The sequence below is a fragment of the Anser brachyrhynchus genome, assembly GCF_964034855.1.
Source record: "Anser brachyrhynchus genome assembly, chromosome: 1".
In the NCBI taxonomy this organism is placed as follows: domain Eukaryota; kingdom Metazoa; phylum Chordata; class Aves; order Anseriformes; family Anatidae; genus Anser; species Anser brachyrhynchus.
In genome coordinates, this window is record NC_137694.1 from 38,432,152 (window position 1) to 38,453,021 (window position 20,870).

At 44.1% G+C, this 20,870-nt stretch overlaps 2 protein-coding genes across 3 annotated transcripts; one reads left to right on the plus strand and one right to left on the minus strand.

The window, feature by feature from the left end:
* The first annotated feature begins 1,005 nt into the window (after nt 1-1,005).
* CCT2 (chaperonin containing TCP1 subunit 2) lies at nt 1,006-14,058 on the plus strand. Of its 2 annotated transcripts, none has more exons than XM_080576189.1 (16): nt 1,006-1,245; nt 2,119-2,193; nt 2,845-2,910; nt 3,002-3,113; nt 4,067-4,143; nt 4,971-5,083; nt 6,266-6,468; nt 6,668-6,768; nt 6,854-6,981; nt 8,308-8,411; nt 10,176-10,295; nt 10,927-11,055; nt 11,144-11,247; nt 12,132-12,231; nt 13,010-13,151; nt 13,780-14,058. In XM_080576189.1, exons 1-16 carry the CDS (start codon nt 1,021-1,023, stop codon nt 13,808-13,810), a joined length of 1,830 nt encoding a protein of 609 aa, XP_080432315.1. In that variant the 5' UTR covers nt 1,006-1,020; the 3' UTR covers nt 13,811-14,058. The 2 variants fall into 2 exon arrangements, with proteins under 2 accessions (XP_080432315.1, XP_080432316.1); XM_080576190.1 differs by lacking the exon at nt 1,006-1,245 and adding an exon at nt 1,675-1,953.
* An 882-nt stretch (nt 14,059-14,940) lies between these two features.
* LRRC10 (leucine rich repeat containing 10) lies at nt 14,941-17,880 on the minus strand. Its single transcript, XM_080576210.1, has one exon. The coding sequence runs from the start codon at nt 17,145-17,147 to the stop codon at nt 16,314-16,316; it is 834 nt and encodes a 277-aa protein (XP_080432336.1). The 5' UTR covers nt 17,148-17,880; the 3' UTR covers nt 14,941-16,313.
* Between the last annotated feature and the right edge of the window lie 2,990 nt (nt 17,881-20,870).

Here is a 20,870-nt window from a genome sequence, read left to right on the forward strand (position 1 = left end):
TTTTATCATTCTCATGTCCGTAGGACTGGATTTGTAGTAGTAGTAGTAGTGCTGCTATTAACTACTACCTTGTGAATCGCATGCCAGCAAGTTGAATGTACTCCTTCCTCAGCTATTAAGTGACTAAGATTTCACAAGGCCTAACTGTAGTTTGTCAGCATAGTACTGATGAGTTCATAAGAAAAATGCAAGGTTGAAGTCTTGTCCAGATGGCATTTTCACTTTCCTCTGGAGACTATAAAATATGGTGATTTATCAAAATTCGGTATTTGTCTCTCCTAAATCAGTGTTTTTGAGGCATAATTTCAATAGGGATGTTTCTAGCCAACAAATTAATAAACCCCCAGAAATTTCAGGAGATGTTTTGTTTACAGAACCTCTTAAGAAATGTTTCTTTAGCCATGCCTTTGTAAAAGGCTTTGTTCTCTTAACCCAAGAAGAAATTATAGATACTACAACTCCGGTCACTGGCACAAATACTTGCACAGGATATTTTTAAGTATCTGGGAGCCAGCAGAGGAATACCAGTTGGAATTAATTCCTGAGGAACTTGTCATACAAACCTTTTTATATTTTTTTGGTATGGCCAGGTAACAGATTGTGTGTGGAGAAACCAAGAGGACCAGGCTTGGCTGTGATCGCACACATCTGCTGTACCAGACACGGACGTCGTACCCAGAGCCTTGGCAGCGGATTTTTTATGTCTTTTAATGTGAAAACAAAATTCTGTTAGGTGGAAGAGTGCAGGGCCGTCTCCCAGGTCTAACTCTGCTCCCTTTTGAGGGGTGATGTGGGTGGCGCCATGGCACAAGTCGGGGAGGGGCTGTGACGCTCAAAGGACACCAGAAGCTGAATTTAAAGTTTTTGGTACTTAATTTAATTTGAATTTAAAGTTTTTACCCTGTTCAAGAGCTGACCTCCAGGAACTCGACGACATTTTTTAAACTGGGGCGACCACAAACTGCTTTGGGGCAGGGTCAAGTTTGCCTAGAAAAACGCTTTTATAGAAATACAACTGAAATGCGAACGGAAGCCGCGGCTCTTGGCAGGCAGGTTTGCAAGGCGCAGCGAGAGAGACCCGGCGCTAATTACAAACGGTTAATGAGCCCCGCTGAGGCGCGGACTACATCTCCCGGCGTGCCACACGGCGCCTGCCCGGGACGCCATTTCCTGCGGGCGGCCGGGGCGCGGCGGGGCTGTGCGGCGTGGTGCGATCGCTCTGCGGCGGGGACCGGCGGCGCCATGGTGAGCGGCGGCCAAGGGGACGGGGCCCGGGGCCCGGGGGCGGCCGGGCGGGGAGGGAGGGAGGGAACGGCGGGGAGGGAACGACGGGGGCGGCTTCGTGCCCTGCCCGCGCCGCGGGGGGAGCGGGGGCGGCGCCGCCGCCGCCTCGGGCATGGAAGGTTCCAGAGCGCGGCCGTTGCGGGGGGGCGGCTCCTGGCAGGGGGCTGCCCGGGGGGGCTGTGGGGGTGTTCGCAGCCCGCCGGGTGCCGTCCTGCGCAGGGCGATCAGGGGGAGCATGGATGGCCTGCAGAGGGCCCCGCCAGCCTCAGCCATCCTGCGGCTCTGTGAAAAACCACGGGGGGGCTGGTCCCGGCTCGTTCAGGGCCTTGGGTTCCGTGCGAATGCCAGTCTGTGCTCTGAAACCACGTGTTTGTGCCTCCGATAATGTGATTTGTAAGGAAACGCCTGAAAAAAAAAAGGCCTAACACAAATGTTCAAGTACTGAAATCCTAAATCCTCGTTGTGCTCAGTAACCAGATTTATCGGGTTCCGCTGGCCATCAGCACAGACACCGCCACAAAGCAAGGTGCTCACCACGGTCTGTCAGGCCTGGAGATGTAACTACCAGACTACACGGCGCACAGTCATGCGGTAGATTACAGTCTACCTTACAATCTCTCCGTTACGTGAACAGTTTTTTAAGAAAAAGTCAAGCTTTGTTTGCCTCAGGTAGATTTTTCCAGCATTGTTCACCTTGAATACACTTTTTATCAAAACCAAATGGGGTATGAAAATAAATCATTTCAGTAATACAGACATTGTTTAGGTTGTTAGTGCCAGCTATTTGCTTTTAAAATGAAGTGATTTATAAGAAGTATTCTGATGCTGTTTTAGGCATCCATTTCCCTTGCACCCGTGAACATTTTCAAGGCAGGTGCCGATGAAGAAAAAGCAGAAACAGCTCGGCTGGTGAGTTTAATAAATCGGTGATGCCCTGGGCAATTAAATTTTGTGTGTTCTTTTGTTAAATGTTTTTCTGTTAAGTGTACTTTCAGTTCATATTGATGTAGAGCTTCCTTTGTCTCTTAGTGTTTTGTCTTGTTCCGTGTCTCTGAACAGAAGATAGGAAAACTGTTCTGTCTATACAGACGGAGTAGCCGTATCTTAGCTCAGAAGGTTCATATTTGTTGGAAGGCTTTTCATTTAGCCACGAGACACGGTTTTATGGTTACTGTGAAAATTAAGTGTATTTGAGCTGATTACCAAAATACAGCACTCTAGAAACTTGGAATCAGACTCTTGGAGTGTGGCTGTGGAAGGGCTGGGTTAAGATCTCACATTTTCACTGTGCGGGTGCCTGAGCATGGCACAGGCTGCCCAGAGAGGCTGTGGAGTCTCCTCCTTGGAGACCTTCAAAAGCCGCCTCGATGTGGCCCTGGGCAGCCTGCTCTGGGTGGCCCTGCTTGGGCAGGGGTTGGACAGGTGGGCTCCAGAGGGCCCTGCCAGCCTCAGCCACTCTGGGATTCTGTGATTCCCCTTTGGAAGATACGGCCCAGCATTTACTACTTATCTTAAAGTAGAAACGAATCATTTTCTAATGTGTATTTGCTTTCATTTCAGTCATCCTTTGTTGGTGCAATTGCTATTGGTGACCTAGTCAAGAGCACTCTGGGGCCTAAAGGCATGGTAAGATAGCTGCAAGTTCTCAGTGGTCATACTTGTTAATTTAATTTTAATGGTTATAGTACGTTTTCAAACACTGTCTTGCATCATGTAGGACAAGATTCTGCTAAGTACTGGGAGAGATAGCACGGTGACAGTGACCAATGATGGTGCAACCATCCTGAAAGCTATTGGAGTTGACAACCCAGCTGCCAAGGTCTTGGTTGGTGAGTTTTTAACAGCTTGTCATTGTTGCACTCGGAGTTTTTTCATTTGCAGCTTTATTGTATAGTTCTTACTTATTTGTAGAAAAGTATTCTTCACATAGTGTGCAAAATTGAGGGGAAGGTTAGAAAAAGTCCTGAAATAAGGAGACCAAGGTGTTGAAAGAGTTGTGGAACTCTGTGAAAAATAAATTTGAGGTATGTGCTGCTCTCACAAAGCTATTCTGATGTCTCCTTAACTACCCTCAACCCTTGCTTGTCCCTGGTGTCAAAAGGGATGAAAGACAGCTGTGGCTGTCTGTCTTGAGAATCACAGAACGGTTTGGGTGGGAAGGGACCCTAAAGCCCACCCAGCTCCAACCCCCTGCCATGGGCAGGGACACCTCCCACCAGACCAGGTTGCCCAAAGCCCCATCCAGCCTGGCCTTGAGCACCTCCAGGGATGGGGCACCCACAGCTGCTCTGGGCAGCCTGTGCCAGGGCCTCACCACCCTCTGAGTGAAGAATTTCTTCCTTATATCTAATCTAAACCTACCCTCTTTTAGTTCAAAGCCCTTCCCCCTTGTCCTATCACTACACCCCCTGACAAAGAGTCCCTCCCCAGCTTTCTTACTGGCTCTCTTTAGGTACTGGAAGGCCTCTGTAAGGTCTCCCTGGAGCCATCCCTTTTCCAGTCCTCAGGCATGGGGAGACAGGGGGATAGCTCTTGTCCATTGACAGGCTGGTACTGGTGTCTGTTGTAAATGAAGATAAGGAATTTCATGGATGCTGAATCTGATTTCATCTCAGGTTTTTCTGTGACTTATAGTTTGACAACTTCTTTGTCAAGGAGCAAGGTTCTTTTTTTTTTTTTTTTTGTTCCGTAAACTAATGTGAGATAAAAACACTTGCACTTTATAGCAGTTAGAGCATGGTATTTTGAATCAAAACATTAATACAATGGCTTCCTCTTTCAGATATGTCAAAGGTTCAAGATGATGAAGTTGGTGATGGAACTACGTCTGTCACAGTGTTGGCAGCTGAATTACTGAGGGTGATGTATTAAATTTTTTCAAATGTTTTTATATTTGACAGTGTAGTCCTGTGACTACACTATCCTGAAACGTCGAAGTGTTGTTCTGTCCCAGGTCATTTTCTGGATTTTGCACTAAGCAGGATATAGCACTGCTTAATTGTGAGGTTCAGGCCTTTTTCACAACATTAAGGGGAAAAAAGGCATGTTAAATTCTGCTGTTGTGTGCACAAGACTTGAATTCATAATGTTCCTTTAAACACCGCGTACCGAAGACTGCCAAACTCTAAATTGGAAATTACTATGAAAGAGAGATGTCAGAAGTGAGGAACTCAGCAAAGCTGTGCCAGTGAATCTAATGATCAGAGTTCCTGGATTTGAGATCAAGAAATCTGAGAAATTATCCCATCAGCTTACCAAGTTCCTCACAAAACTTTTGGAGAAAAAAAAAATTTGAAGATCTTTTGTTTGTTCGTTTTTTTCCCCACAACTACACCTTAACTTGCAGTTGTAGGTGAATGGGAAACTGATCTCAAACGTGAAGTGAGAATTCACTTTAAGTATGTGTCTGGTTACTGTTCATATTGGAGCTAAGATTTTTTTATTAATCAATATTTCTAGAAGGTATTCCAAAGGCAGATCATGTTCGCCTAGACTGGAGGGGAAAAAAAAGTGCCAGTATGGTGGCTAGAATAATCTCCCTTTCTTAGGTCTTCACTTTAATTTGATTGTTACAACTCTTGTGCTTTTGGTGGCGTTCAGAATTTTCTGATTGCTTGTAAGTGCCTTTCCTAGTTAATGTGAATGTGCTGTGTAAGAAAGCTAATTATTTATTTTATTTTAAATAGGAGGCAGAATTGCTGATTTCTAGGAAGATTCATCCTCAGACCATCATTGCAGGTTGGAGAGCAGCCACAAAAGCTTCAAGAGAGGCACTTTTGAAAGCAGCTGTGGATCATGGGTTAGTAACGTACATTGGCAGTAACTCTTTATAAACCATACGAGGTTAAAGCTCACTGGAGAGAATTATGTAGCATTGGAAAATTCTTTGCGGTCTTTTAAGCTGAATATGTGAATTTAACAGTTACTGAAAAGAAGACTACTTTTGAGTTGGATGAAGTACAGAAGCTGTATAAAATTATTTAAAATTGCTTGCAACATGCAGAATCAGAAAATAAGCAGTAATTTTCTTCTTAGGACAAAAATCGGAGCTGTTATTTCTGATTTCATACTCTGATTTTAAATATGTCTATTTTCTGTGCGTGACAGCATAGACTTTTTCAAAGCTGAATGGAAAGGTTTTGTTCTTAAAACAGTTGATCTAAACTACTTTGTAGTAAAATTGCACATCACAGAGTACTAGTTCAGTAGTGTAGTGCAAATGGTAGAAGGTACTATGAAACGGTATTTTTTTAAAGCCTTAGTGTGGCAGAGAAGCAGCATCAATATCTAGTTACATAACCTAGTCTCAAGAAGCAGTTCCCTGGTATCTGAACGAGTTGTGCAATTTCTCATTCTGCCAGGCAAAAGTGTAGATTAAATGTTTTGCTATATTTCATAGCCAAAAATCTTAGAGATACCATCTTGACATACCAAGTTGGTGATAGAATGCCTGTTATTGTGGTATTTGACCAGAATGGCAAAAAGTGGGTATGTCATTGTAAGACAATTGATTTTGTTCATTGTTGGTTGTCCTTAATTTCACAAAATACTATCTCAACAAAAATGAGGTTAAAATCAGCTTCATACTTTACCTGTGGCTTCTTCAACTTCTGTATGAGTATGGATCTTACTTCTTCTTAGTGTTTTGAGATAGGCATATTTGTGTGCCTTCGTGTCATTTAGGAAAAATGCGAATGTCAGAATGTCATCCCTTTAGCACATAAATATGTATGGTGTCTCGCACCCAGGAAATAAACCTCTTCTCACAAGGAACCCCTAATCTAACTGGGGTTTCAATAGAAAGTTGTTTCTTGGGACACTGGAGGAATTCTGTCATTTCCTCAGAACGGAACATAGTACAGATCTGGTACAGATACACGTGGGTTAGGAGGAGCAGGGAGAGACTCTCAGTGTTAGGTGAGTGATAATGAAGGCTCTCAGACACAGACCTGCCCATATAACTGTACTGGCTTTATTGCAGCGATGATGAAGCGAAGTTCCGTGAAGACTTGATGAACATTGCGGGAACGACTCTATCATCAAAGTTACTTACTCATCATAAAGATCACTTTGTCAAGCTGGCTGTAGAAGCTGTTCTTAGGTTGAAAGGTTCTGGTAATCTGGAGGCTATCCACGTCATTAAGAAACTTGGTGGAAGTTTGGCTGATTCTTACTTAGATGAAGGTAAGTCTTTGTATATTGGCTGGAAGTGTGCTTAAGAAATGAAATTGTTAAAAGTCATACATCTCTATACAAATTTGTTCTAGAAAACTTTGTTGTAACTAAATTGAATAATAATATTACTAATTATTTTGCAATAATTTAAATGAACTGTTCTCCTTTTTTAATATGAAGTCTTAAAAATCTTTTTCTTACTATACAGGGTTTTTGCTTGATAAGAAGATCGGTGTAAACCAGCCAAAAAGAATTGAAAATGCAAAGATTCTTATTGCAAATACTGGCATGGATACAGATAAGATTAAAGTATGTGACAGAACTGCTGTTTTGAAACAATATTTTCCATACATAGAATTCATTTTTTTAACTGAATTTGTTTTCTTTGGTTTAGATTTTTGGCTCTCGTGTCAGAGTGGACTCTACAGCAAAGGTAGCAGAAATAGAACAGGCAGAGAAAGAAAAAATGAAGGAGAAAGTAGAGCGTATTCTTAAGCATGGAATAAACTGCTTTATTAACAGGTATGTTTCCTTGGAAGAGGGCTAGAATTTAGAATGCAGTCACAGAGTAGCAAGATTTTAATACCGTATATGTGTGAAGAAGGTTATCCCTAAAATTAGGTGATCTTACCCAATACTTAATTAATTGAGTCACTTCAGTGACACCAGAATTTTCACGTTCCCTCAAGTGTGGTGCAGTGTCATCCCTCCCCTCTGCTGCTTTTTTATTTTTTTTTAAGGCGGAAGTGTTATTTCATAAGGGATCCATGTTTAAATCCAGTGAGCATCACAATCTAAATTACATGTTTTTGATAGCAGTGCACTTCTCTTTTAAACTGTCATGATGCAAAGCATTGATATGTTTAATGTGAGAAGTGCTTCTGCCTTTCAGTAATTCTCATTTGAGTGGTTCTGTAGTCTGCTAGGAAGCTGGTTAACCAGCACCGCATCAAAGGATAGGAATATAAGAGTTGCACTGGTTACATCAGTAGCAAAAATTTACACTTAAGGGGTACTGCACATCTTAAAACTCCAAAATCGGTGTTAATTTTAAGAACTAGTATGGATTTATAAATCTCAGTCTCTTCATCTGTCGTGTTTCATTCATGTACATGATGTTGTAGTGTAGACACAGTGAGCAAGGAGATGCTTGACAGGATGCTATATGGATCTAAAGTAGGAAGAATCTTCTCTTTACGTAGTCAGCAATGCCAGCTGTCCCTTTTGAAGGTAGATTAGGAGTGTCTTTTTCTGACAGACACGGTGTGTCCCAGCTTCTGCTAAATTTCTGCAACACCCAGTCTCTAATTTGGAGGGGAAAAATAGTTTGGTCATTGACCCTGCTTTGAGGGGAGTGGAATACATACAAACAAAGAGGCACATGCTCTTGTCTGTGGCCTGCTCTCTATGGCCATTTATTGTTCCCACAAAGTTGTATCCTGTTTGGATTTTATGTTGGTAAGGAATTAAAGAAGTTACTTTACACCTTGTAGTGCGCCCTGCTAGGATAGGCAACTGAGTGGCTGGCGGGCACTTAGGATCAAAGAACTCAGAATTTAAAGCATTGATAGTGTGTCTTCGGGGCAGTGTATTTCAAAGCTACAGTACATTGAAATTTTTTGTAGCTTATGTTTTCCTGTCACTGCTGTTGGTTTGCTTCTGTGTGGGTGTAACTTTCTTCACGTGGCTGGTGCTTCACAGACAGAGTGTTTGGGCAGCTTGCAGAAAACTATGTCCACACTGCTGAGCATCAGGTGTCCTTTGTTACTCTGGTAACAGAGGTTTTAAAGTCTTTTTAAAGGTTTGTTCTTTCGGCAATGTGAGGATGTGACTTTGTTTTAATTGCAGGCAGTTGATCTACAACTACCCCGAGCAGCTCTTTGGGGCCGCTGGCGTCATGGCAATTGAGCATGCGGACTTTGCTGGTGTGGAGCGCCTGGCTCTTGTTACAGGTTTGTGGAGTAACTTACTGGGTGCAGCTCGGAGGGTCACGTTATTTATTTGGCCTTCGGTAAATATTAATGGTTGATCACCTAGGTTTTACTTCCTTTTTACTATTAAGCTGATCTGTGAATGGGAGAAGTACTTAGCATAAGCTTTATTTTACAGAACTTAGTACAAACATATATGGAGGATTCTATGAAATTTACCGTAACTAACTTGGAAATTAAGTTGCTGATTTAACTGCTATATAACTGTTAGTATTCTTTCAGGAGCAGGTATAACTTGGTTTCTATCATCAGTGTATTATACTTGTAAAATGTTCGTTTTGATTCTGAATCCTCCCTGTGCAATGATTTAAACATGTTTTATCCAGCAACTGTGAATAAAGTAACATCTTACTAACTGGAAAGTATAGGTTAGCCAGTTAATATTTTTCTTTCATGTTTTAACAGTACTTTATGATTAAGCCCCTGCTTGATAAACTTTTGAAATGTTTGTTTTCTGGGGAAAAGATAAAAGTTAGCCATAGAAAGTGTAGGATGATAAACCAACAAATTCATTTCTACTATCTTCTTATAAAGGGCTGTTGTTTGATTGTAGTAACAGAGAAGACTAAAGAGTTATCCTCTGTTAGAATTGCGGGCCTGAGTCATCAACTTGAGGCGGACCTCAAATAACATAAGCATCTTGGACATTTTTAGTAGTGGTCAGTGTAAATGTGACTTTAGGAACTAATCAAAATGAAACAGCTTCTGGAATGCTACAGATGATCCTCATTGCCTAAATTCCAGTTAGAGGTAGTTAGCAGGAACATATTAAAAATAACTAATTATGGTAGTGATCAGTAGAATGGAGTTTGCTTTGCAGGGAGAATGGAAAAGATACTGACTAGTTCAGGCTAGCAAAACTAAAGTTGCAGTTTTGTGCAGCCGTCTGTAGGTACATTGACACCAGCAGACACTTCAGTGAGAGAAACACTGCTTATGTTCTGGAACAAATTCAAAACAAATTTTATAGGTAGAGCAAGTGGATTGTATTGGACCACAGTGGATCAAACAGAATAGCTGAAAAAATGTGACAAGCTTTTCGTAAGGACAAACTCAACTGCAAATATGATCTTTTCTTGTAGAGCTACAGCTAAAGCAATGCTATTAAGCTAATATGGATTAATAGAGCATCCATGGGGAATGAATACATGTAAATGGTTTTCTAATGGGAATAGCAAAGTACTAGAACAGTGTTTCGTTCCAGGACATTCTGCTCTTCGTAATGTCTGTTTCGTTTATGATATGGGAGTTTATGAATGGTGCACAGCATGGCTGCCGTGACATGCTGCTAGACTCATGATTTGGGAGAGTGATGGCCAGTCATTTTCAGCTGCGTAATCAGGAAGGCAGGATTAATGCTAGCACAAGTTTCAAAACAACAAATTTTGATTAAGTAGTTTATGAACATTTAATGAGTTAAATAGTTTTAAAAGTTTAAACAGATTTACATTGTAATACTGTCACAACAACATGTATTCTCTTATCTGGGCAGAACTCAAAAGCATTACAGCTACTGCAGTTCTTGTGACATAAAACAAAACATTGGTGGTTTAAGAACTTGTCAACATCAGTAGGAAGTTGACATGCTTTGGTGTTGGAAAAATTTGATTTATCACTATTGTTCCCTTTATTTTTGTGCAATTACAATGACTTTTTTTTTCTTAATTTAGCCCTTGCTTCAAAAGGTGTTTTCATTTTGACACTTCAATAATCTCACACTTGTAGGTGGTGAAATTGCATCAACCTTTGATCACCCTGAGCTGGTAAAACTAGGAAGTTGCAAGCTTATTGAAGAAGTCATGATTGGAGAAGATAAACTCATTCATTTCTCTGGTGTGGCAATGGGTGAGTGTTTTACCAGGAATGGCACGTTGTAACATTCGTGTTAATGCTTTGCTAACGCTGTTCAGTTACCAGGATGGCATAGGTAATGTGTAATGATTCAGGTAGCCATTTTTCGGAAAGCCTTGCTCTTCAGTGAAACACTAATCCTTCAAAGATACGTGTTCATTGTTGAAATTGTTCATTTACATAATGTTAAACATTTGCATAAACACTTGCAAGGATGGGACCCAAAATTTCTGCTTTGTGTGATTGATGAGAAAAGTAGCAACCTGTCATGCTTTGAGAACTTGATAGCTTGTTCTAATAAGTGCAGATAGTGTAAATGTCTCAAAACTACAGCTTGGAAAAAAAATCATTTTCTACTCAATTAAATAAGGTATCTTACAGCAGTTCACTGATAAAAGCAATGGCGTAGTGTACGTTGTTTCATTCTACCTGTGAAATGTCGTCACGCTTCCTGCTTCCTCCTCCACAAATTGATCTCTTTATGTAAAACTTGACTGCAGTGATAGCAAACCTTTTACAAATGCCTTGTGACCGCCTCTTGTTGTGTCATGTTAACAATCTTGGTCTGGCTCTTATTTTGGTTTGTTTGTTTGTTTAAAATCTTCTTGTGTTTAAACTTTTTCAGGTGAAGCTTGCACCATAGTTCTGCGTGGAGCAACACAGCAGATTCTAGATGAAGCAGAGAGGTCTTTGCACGATGCTCTCTGTGTTCTTGCCCAGACCGTGAAGGACACTAGAACTGTTTATGGTGGAGGTGAGTGTTAGATTCTTTATAATATGGCCATAAGAGACATTGTGTTACTATTCAACTCATAAAACACCTGTTTGTCTTCAATGAATAGGTTGTTCAGAGATGCTGATGGCTAACGCTGTTGCAGAACTTGCCATCAGAACACCTGGCAAAGAATCTGTTGCAATGGAGTCCTTTGCTAAGGCTTTGCGAATGGTAAGTTTATTTAGTCAGATTGCTGGACTAATACATGTAAAATTTCAAGAGCCAGTTGCTTTACTAACTTCTGATATCAGATGGTTGCTTCTCTCTCTCCAACTTTAGGTTTTCTAAAACTAAAGAAGTGAAATTTAGCAATGTGCCTTGGATGAATGATGGGGAAAAAAGTTACTATTTTCTATTTGAGAAAAAAGTATTGGTATTTTAATAATAGCCTTTCTATAAAAGCCCTTGATTCTATTTAGTTGTATTCATTCTCTAGTACTATCTAGAATTTTCTAGACTTGTATTGGAGGTTTTGTCTTAGCAGAAAATAGAATACCACAAGAAAAGAAGTTTATAGAATATTACTGTGCTAACAACAGACTGTCAATTTGAGGAAAACTGCCTTCCAGCTTCTCTATTTTAAATTAGGGAAAACCGTCCTTAGGAAATTAAAGACTGTAAGAAAACATTTTTCTTAAGAAAATTAAAGAGTGTCGTAAGACTTGGCATTGCCTCTTCAGGCAGCATGTGCAGTTTTTGTTAACAGAACAATCTGGTGGCTAATGCTAACCAGCAAGCTATGGTCTGAAAGTAAATCCTCCAGTTGTAGTCCGAAGTGATCAACAGAAACAATTTCTTTCTGTCCGTGTAAAACAAGGTGACAAATCTGCTCTCCTCTGCTGTCTTACAGGGCCTTAAACAAAAGGGAATAACATCCTTAGAAGGGTAGTTTGTTTTTTCTGACTTCTGTTCAATGTAACAGATCATATGTCATGTTGTTGATACTTGCTCTTCTTGAAATGGAGTAGTACGATAGCAATATCAAAGTGTATGTGTGATGCGTAATAGGGATCGGTCTCTGCCTTAATGAACACCAACCTGTGTTTACCCCTTAGATCCCAACGATAATAGCCGATAACGCTGGCTATGACAGCGCAGATCTGGTTGCTCAGCTCAGGGCTGCACATAGCGAAGGGAAGACTACCTACGGACTTGGTAAGGAGTTTGATAATGCTTCTGTTACTGGGTTGCTGTTTGGGGGAGGGATTAGATTTACAAAGCTTGGTCACATCTGTTTCTCACTAATACATTCAGCTGAAAGAACTGTGGTGATGCCACAGTGTGTGCCTACCATCTGTATTATTTTAAAGTCTATATTACATAGTTGCACTCCTGTGGCTCTCTGAATCTTTTTGGATGAATTGTTTTCTTGGTGACAGAAGCCCCTGTGCATTGAAGTTAATTAAGAGGTACTTACATTTCTACTTGCTTGTGTTGCAGAACAGGGTGATGGATATGATGACTTTTCATGTGCAAAGCAAACAGAAATATAACCATACAATGTAACACTGCTTTATCATTCTATCAGGCTTTTCATGGTAGGGTGAATGTGTTCGTGAAGGGGATAGTTTCCACCCATAAAACCATGTGCCTTAATTGCATTGGGCCTAGTCATATGAAGCTCAAAAAGAAAGGCACGTATTTAAAAAACAAACAAAAATTTCAGAGAAGAGTGTTGAAGTTGATATACATAAGGAAATGGTGCTGAGAGTCCCATTGGGTATCATCTCCTTTTCCCAGTGGAGTTTTCATCATTATTTTTTGTATGTAATTGCAAGATGCTAGGCCTTGAAGTGAAATAATTTTAAAAATATTTCCTCTACTGTCAGTGTGGTTCATTTGAGGAGGTAAACTGCCCTATTGTCAGCTTCTTGTAATTTCCTTTAAAATAAGCGAGGAGAAAAAAGACTTCCTAATGTATCTCTTCTTAAAGATATGAAAGAGGGTACCATTGGAGACATGGCAGTCTTGGGAGTGACGGAAAGTTTCCAAGTCAAGAGACAAGTTTTGCTGAGTGCAGCTGAAGCAGCAGAAATGATTCTTCGTGTAGATGACATTATTAAAGCAGCACCAAGGTACGGCTACCTGTGTTGGTCAGTTACAATGGCGTAGGGTAATCTCCATCAATGGAAGAGTAACTGCAGAAAAGCCTCGCGATAAAAATATCTTATCTGAAATGAAGACAGACATCCGACATGCTAATATTCATTTCGTATGTTTTTTTTGCATTAGTATGACCAGGCCTTTACAGCCATCAGCGCGCTTACAGTAGCTGCCTAGTGAATCTTAAGTCACCAGCTATTCAAGTGCCATTGCAGTACTAAACCATCTGCAAAAGTGGCTGACCAAAATGTAAGGGATTTTTCTTTTGGGGAAATTTGTAGTTAACTGCAGCTGCTTCTGAAGTGGAATCTGCAGCTAGAACAAAAGTGCTTTTGTTATTAAGTATGGGAAGAAATCCCACTTGTTGGCAGATCATCCTGCGTGTGCCCACTACGAGGTAGTTTGCACTGTTTTGTGAATCACTTTCTTACCACGCAAAGCTGGTGTATTATCACAATAGGTAGCACCATCTCAAAACTGTGAGATAAAACTAGTATTGAAAGCAAAATATCAACTAAAAATTAAAAATAAAGGCAGGTGGGGGGAAGCTGGTCAACCTCAGTGTTTTCTGAGTGTTATGATTTTTTTTTTCCTCAACAGAAAACGTGTCCCAGACCATCGCCCATGTTAAATTTTCTCCAGTACCTGAGGATGTGTGGACCAGATCTCACCGAGCAGTTTTTTAAGTGATTATTGTGAGGTTATGGAGCAGAAGCTTGAGATGAGCAGCTCCATCAACGGCAAGAAGTAACTGCCTTCAGTTGATTTTAACTTATTTCAGTTTACATGTGTTGGGGGGAAGATTTACTTGTACAACCCCTGTTCCTTTCCAGCTTCCACCTAAAATACACTGAAATAAATAAAATCATATTCATCACAGTTGCACTTGTCTTTGTGTAGAACCAAGAAGTGCAGTTTCATTAGAGAGGGAGATGCAGGTTGGGAGGGAGAGCAACGTGCTGGGCCGAATAGTCCGTGTGTGTGTCTGTCAGGTACCAGACTCGGGCTGGCTGTCTTTACAAATACGGGTTGTTACAACAGGAGGGCAGCTGGTGAGAGATGCGCCACGCTGCATCACATTCCTTTTCCTCTTCTCCACTCCTTTCCCCACGTGCCTGTTGTGACCCATCTCTTTATATTCCTTCCTATTCCAGTAGCTCCCGCAGTGCTAATGTGTGTCTCTATTGCACTATGTCCTTTATTAGGAACTCGGACTGTGACGAAGTCTGATTCCTGCAGCAGTCTTCAGGTACATTTTTGATTCTGAGCAGAGAGGAGTGCAGGTGCCCCCATCTGAGCGGTGGGCTGTAGAGAGGTGCTCGCTGGGTGCTGTGACGCCACTGACCCTTCCCGGTGCACCGCAGCACCTTGGTGAACAGCAGGGGCAGTCTGCCAAAGCAGGAAGGTTAATCTGAAATCAAGAAAGTGTGCAAACGTTTTTCTTCCTGAAATGAAGCGAATCTGCTTATGGAAAGCTCCTCCAGCCTCAACATAGACTCTTCTAATCACCCAAATTGAAAATACTGTTAAGAGTAGTGTTAAAAACAAACCTTTAAAAAGCAGGTGAAAGTGTATCTTCCTCCACCCTCTCAGATAACTAGAGTACCAAGTTAGTTCCCCAGGAAATGAAACACTGACTGTTGATGTTAAGAAAGCCCCAGATTTTCATCCCGTTCAATGATTTCCTTTGTAGAAAGAAATTGTTGGAAAAAGCTTAGACAGAGAGCTTGGAAAGTTAGTTCCAAAGAAAGACAATCTAGCTCAGTGAGAATCTAGTACACTTTATTTAATTTAATGAATATAGCGAGTACGCTATGTGGGTACCAGCCAGATCCAAGCGCGCACTTCATTTAACAAGGCAGCCAGTGCTAACGGAGATTATATATTTCCAGAGAATTTTTAAAGAATGTAAATGACGTTAAGCAGTCACAAACTGGCATTGACTCAAACCTTTTATGGGAAGCCAAACTGTCACTTCTGCGTGCCGTGCTGGAAAGACAGTTCCACTTGACAAGCGAGGGAGAGGGGGAAGTGGCTGCTCTGTACCACCAAGGGCTCCCCACCCTTCTCTAAAAAGCTGTCTTCCACCAAACCCAGCGCTCAGTACTGTGGAATCAAAAGCTAAAAACGTAAAGTCACTTTGAGCCAGGTTTCTATTCTGTGCTACACCATTAAACCAAAATGTACTGGAAAGTTCAGTGCATTTCTAAGGAAATCTGAACAGATCTGAGGTTTGCAAGCACCCAAGTCCAGCAGCACCCTGCTGGAGTTCATTGGGTAAAGCTTGCCTCAGCTTCAGTTTCTGTGTGAGTCTGAAGGCGCAGGCTCCCAGCCTTACGTTTCCTTCACGCACGTTACCTCTGCAACGATTGTGGTTCTCCCGTTTTAGTCAGGGCTTTCTGCTACTGCATCAAAACTCAGCACGTACAGCTGCCCTCACAGGCGGTGTGGTCGGCTACGTAAGACCGATCATAAAAAAAAAAAAAGCATGTAGCTTTCCTCACTGTCATTTGAAATGCTAATTAGCAATAACAAAACCAGAGTGGTCACAAATTTTCCAGGAAGAAGACAGCAGCTGTAAGAGGAGAGTTCTCCGGTACGCGTTGCTTCCTTGATAGTGCAGCCAGGGCTCCACTGCCACGTACCACGCGGTGGGCAGGGGAACCTCCGAGCTGTTACTTCTGCTGCTGCCCTTCAAACAAGTCACTGAGACAAGTGCCGTGGGTTGCTTTAAAGCTGTAGCTCCCAGCAGTGATCTTCACCGTGCATGGTGGCTTCCAGCTGGGCTTGGACACCTCAGCAAGGGGAAAGGAGGGAAGGCGAGCCCACGGGGTTCCTGTGGGGGGAGATCAGGGAGCCCGTATGTGCTCTGCACAATCCACCACAGGAAACATAAACCCTGCTGTGAGCTCCGAGTGGTCCCCACAGAGGGGGAGAGGGAGAAGTCTTCGCTCTGAGGAGCGTGCAGAAGAGGGTGGCTGTAGAAGAGCGTTTTGCTCTGAACTGGTGCACCTACCCTGAGGTCTTCCAGGCGGCACGATGCCTTCTCCAAACCAGCAAGCGAGGGATGGGCAGAGTCTGGGCAGCACCGTGGGTGTGCTGCCACCTCTGCTGGTGGAGGTAGCTGAGCAGCATCACGACTCGGCTTCTGGCTCGGGCTTGTCAATAGGAGGTGTCGACGGTCTCTCATCAAGCGTGATTTCTATCACTGCCCCCGACCGCTTGCGGGGTTCAGGGCTCTCCTCCGACCACCTCCCCACCCTGCGCACCCCTTTGGCCACTTTGGGTGCGTTCCTGCAGGGGTTGTGGTCATAGATGACCAGCTTCAGGCCAGGGAGGTGAGCCAGGCTGGGGAAGAAGCGGATGGCGTTGCGATCCACGTCGATCACCTCCAGGAAAGGCATGTGCAGGAGCACGGGGGGAAACTCGGACAGCAGGTTGCCCGAGAGCCAGATGGTGCGCAGCTCCTGCAGGCCCCGCAGCTGGGCGGGGAGCGTGCGCAGCGCGTTGGAGCCGGCGTGCAGGGTCTTGAGCAGGCTGAGCTCGCACACCACCTCGGGCAGGTGCTGCAGGCAGTTGGACTCGATCCAGAGGGTCTTGAGGTTCTGCAGGAGCCGGAGCTCGAGGGGCAGGCTGCAGAGCTTGTTGTTGCCCAGGTAGAGGATGCACAGCTGCTTCAGCGTGCACACCACCAGGGGCAGCGCCTTGAAGTTGTTGAAGTCCAGCGCCAGGATCTGGAGGTTCTGCAACTGCTCCAGCTCAGGAGGGAGGTGGTTCAGGTTGTTGTCGCTCAGGTACAGCTTGACCAGCTCCCTGAAAGAGCAGATGTGCAGAGGCAGCCTCCTTAGCTGTCTGCCGCTCAGATCCACCATCTTGTCCACTGGCATCTCTTCCAGGTCTTCCAGGAGGTACTTCTGGCAGTCGTCAGAGGGCACAAAAGCAACTATGGCTTTCAGGCTGTTGCCCATCCTGGGACCTTCTTTGTGCAGAGACTGACACAGCTGTGAGGGACGAGGCCAGCCTTGGTTTCCTGCTGCTGTGCACTGGCCTGCTGGTAACTCTGTCTTCCCAATATAAGGCTCTGTTTACATGGCACCAGGCATTAATCTCAAGGGCTCTGAAATGTTTCTGATAACTGAATGAGTGTTCAGTGACGGGGATTACGGACACGATGGCTGAGAGTGCAGGTCTCCCTCCCTGCCTCACACACATGCTCAGGCCCACTTGGCTCTCCCAGAAAACATCCCATCTCCCCTCTTCCTGCATGCTCTCGACATTCTCCAATTTTTCCTCAAACTCTTGCTTTGATGGAAACCCTGCTCCTCTTGGTTTGCTGTGGTTGTTCTGTCTGTGCAGCTGGTGCTGGTGGTGGGGATTGACTGGAGAAAGCAAACACCCCAGAAGACCAAATTTTTAAACTAAAAGGATTAGCTTTAATTAAACTTTCAGTGGAAATGTCAGCTATAATCTAATTGTTGTTTAAAATACCTGTTAAGACTTGACTGACTTTCCAGACGAGTGGCACTTTTATGGATTTGCTTTGCAAGGTGCCAAATACATAATTTAACAGTGTTACTTGCCACCCAGTACTTATCTCAAACCTTTAACAGAAATACTTGGCAGTCTGCTACCTTTAGCTGCTCCAATATTTATGTTCCTAATTTAACCGTGTTTACTATAGCCTCTGGCACCCTTAACTGTGTAGGGTCTTCTTCATTAGATCGTGTTTTGCTTCTTGTCTGAATCCCAGCTTAATACACTCGCTGTCACAACTGTCCAAGGCTGCTCTCCAGACACCTTCCAACTGTGTTACTGCAATCCGCAGACTAAAACCTGACGAGAAACTGCCATGGATTAATTATAGCCAGAATTGTCCTCAGTGACTGGACAAAGGGAACCATCACTCCCATTTTTATAAAGGGTAGGAAGGAGGACCTGGGGAACTACAGACCGGTGAGCCTCACCTCTGTGCCTGGGAAGATCGAGGAACAGATCCTCCTGGAAGCAGTCTTAAGGCACATTCAAGGCATAGAGGTGATCCAAGACAGCCAGCATGGCTTCACCAAGGGCAAATCCTGCCTGACCTAGCTGGTGGCCTTCTGTGATGAAGAGACTGTATCAGTCAACAAGGGCAGACCGACCAGTACCTGGACATCTGTAAGGCCTTAGACACAGTCCCGCGCAACATTCTCGTATCTAAATTGCAGAGAGATGGATTTGAAGGGTGGACCGTTTGGTAGATAAGGAATTGGCTGGTTGGCTGCAGCCAGAGAGAAGGGGTCAAGGCTCTATGTCTGGGGGGAGGCCAGTGATGAATGTTGTCCCTCAGGGGTCTGTCTTGGGACCAGTGCTGTTTAATATCATTGTCAATGACAACAACAGTGAGATTGAGTGCACCCCACGCTCAGCAAGTTTGCAGATAACACCAGGCTGAGTGGTGCAGTCAATACACCAGAAGGAAGGGATGCCATCCAAAGGGACCTGGGCAGGCTGGAGAAGTGGGCCCGTGTGAACCTAATGAGGTTCAACAAGGCCAAGTGCAAGGGGCTGCACCTGGGTCGGGGCAATCCCAGACATGAGTAAAGGCCGGGAGAGGAGCTCATTGAGAGCAGCTCTGTAGAGAAGGACTTGGGAGTTCTGGGGGATGAAAAGTTCAACATGAGCCAGCAGTGCGCGTTTGCGGCCCAGAAGGCCGACTCCATCCTGGGCTGCATCCACAGAGGGGTGGGCAGCAGGGCAAGGGAGGGGATTGTGCCCATCTGCACATGGAGAGTTGTGTCCAGGTCTGGGGCCCCCAGCACAAGAAGGATGTGGGGCTGTTAGAGTGGGTCCAGAGGAGGGCCACAAAGATGCTCAGAGGGCTGGAGCACCTCTCGTATGAAGAAAGGCTGAGAGAGCTGGGGCTGTTCAGCCTGGAGAAGAGAAGGCTCCAGGGGGCTTCTGAAAAAGGAGAGAAACTTTTGTTGCTCAGTCAGACAATAATAGAACAAGGGAGAATGGTTTTAAACTAAAAGAGGGGAGATAAATCTCACCTCTAAAAGATTAGAGATTAGGAGAAAATTCTTCACTCAGGGGGCGGTGGGGCACTGGCACAGGCTGCCCAGAGCAGCTGTGGATGCCCCATCCCTGGAGGTGCTCAAGGCCAGGCTGGATGGGGCTTTGGGCAACCTGGTCTGGTGGGAGGTGTCCCTGCCCATGGCAGGGGGTTGGAGCTGGGTGGGCTTTAAGGGCCCTTCCAACCCAAAGCATTCTGTGGTTCTATGATTCTGTGAAATACGATGTTAAAAGTGGTGACTATTTAGACGTGACTGTGCTGTGTGAGCTGTTCTCCTTACTCTCAGCAAGACACGTGCCATTCAGGTCAGGAACACTCGTTTTTTCAGAGCAACCTTCCTGTCTCTTGTGCTTTGACCTCTTGTGCTGCTGCTGATTTAAGCTTTCTTGTGGATTGTCCCACAAGTGTGTCAGCCATGGCTGTGTCATGGTCTTTGGATTTGAAAGCTGGCAGTGTTTAATGTTGAAGCAGCCTTTCTGGCAGCTGGCTGTTGTCTTTGTTATCTGCAGCTTATTGCTGCCATTTTCCACACTTACCATAACTTAGGGAGGATATTTTCTTCAATCAATCTGCAGTCACTTTCCAGGAGTGCTACACAGTCAAAATACATGGTATTCTTGGAACAACAAAATGCAGAACAAACAGAAGATTGAGAAAAAGGCAGTATCAAACAGTCAAGGTGGCCTCATGATCTCTGGTCAAATCTGATGATGCAGAGCTCTCCAATCACTTGCTTTTAAATGCAAACCAGCTCTTAAATATGAATTGGGTATAGACTATAGGATGTTTTCTAGTATGTGTGCTGTGCAGACGTGATGGCATGAAGTGTATGGAGGATTTACAGGGGGAGGAGAGCAACAGAGAGGGCAGGTGGGGACCAGTGTAGCAGTGGGATGGAGAACAGTGAGCGCTGCAACCTGAGGGCTGTAAAACAGCACGGAAGCTGGGCAGCATATCAAGCCTGGAGAACAAGGATACACTGCAGTTGCCCGTGGCCTTGCTGTGGAAGAGTGGTGTTGAAAATCCTCTCACCATGGGGGTGGGAGGCGCTGCCCGCGCAGCCTGCCAGCTCTGAGCGCCAGTCTGCACCGAACAGGCCTCACTGGGCCGCCGCCGCCTCGCTGCTCCAGCGCTGCGCGCCCTGCGGAGGCCTGCCGTGGGGCACGTGCCCCGTCTGCTTTTCGCAGGGCCTCCTTCCTCAAGCAGTTACCCCGGGGTGTGTTCTGACTTCAGAACAGCCTTATGGCCCTCAGCAGGGCTTTCTGCCATTTCTAAGAGGCCGCGGTGCCTTCTGAAGGCCGCCTGCTCTGCTGCAGGTGTGGAGGAGCAAATGCACTTGGCAGAAATAAAAAGGGCTGAGTAGTAAAATCTATACCCCTAACAAAGACGTGGTCCTTAGGCAAATCCCTTCAGCTATCCTGCTGATCACAACAGCATAAAACTCTATGTAAGAGGATGTTAATAATGTAGTTTAGATATATTTTTCTTAATAACCCATGTATAGAGAAACAACTTTGCAATATACCTTATGTCTATAAACTCACACACACACACATATATATATATATATATTTTTTTTTTTCCTGCTTGAATTATTTCTACTTAATGAACCTTTTAAGCTCCGGGAAATTATTTC

What these genes read in the sequence shown, in the direction of transcription:
- CCT2 (XM_080576189.1), top strand. Translation starts at nt 1,021, where the DNA reads ATGCGAACGGAAGCCGCGGCTCTTGGCAGGCAGGTTTGCAAGGCGCAG. An exon ending in CGGGGACCGGCGGCGCCATG is followed by an intron (nt 1,246 to 2,118) that starts GTGAGCGGCGGC and finishes ATGCTGTTTTAG; the next exon opens with GCATCCATTTCCCTTGCACC. An exon ending in TGGATACAGATAAGATTAAA is followed by an intron (nt 6,769 to 6,853) that starts GTATGTGACAGA and finishes TCTTTGGTTTAG; the next exon opens with ATTTTTGGCTCTCGTGTCAG.
- LRRC10 (XM_080576210.1), bottom strand. Translation starts at nt 17,147, where the DNA reads ATGGGCAACAGCCTGAAAGCCATAGTTGCTTTTGTGCCCTCTGACGAC.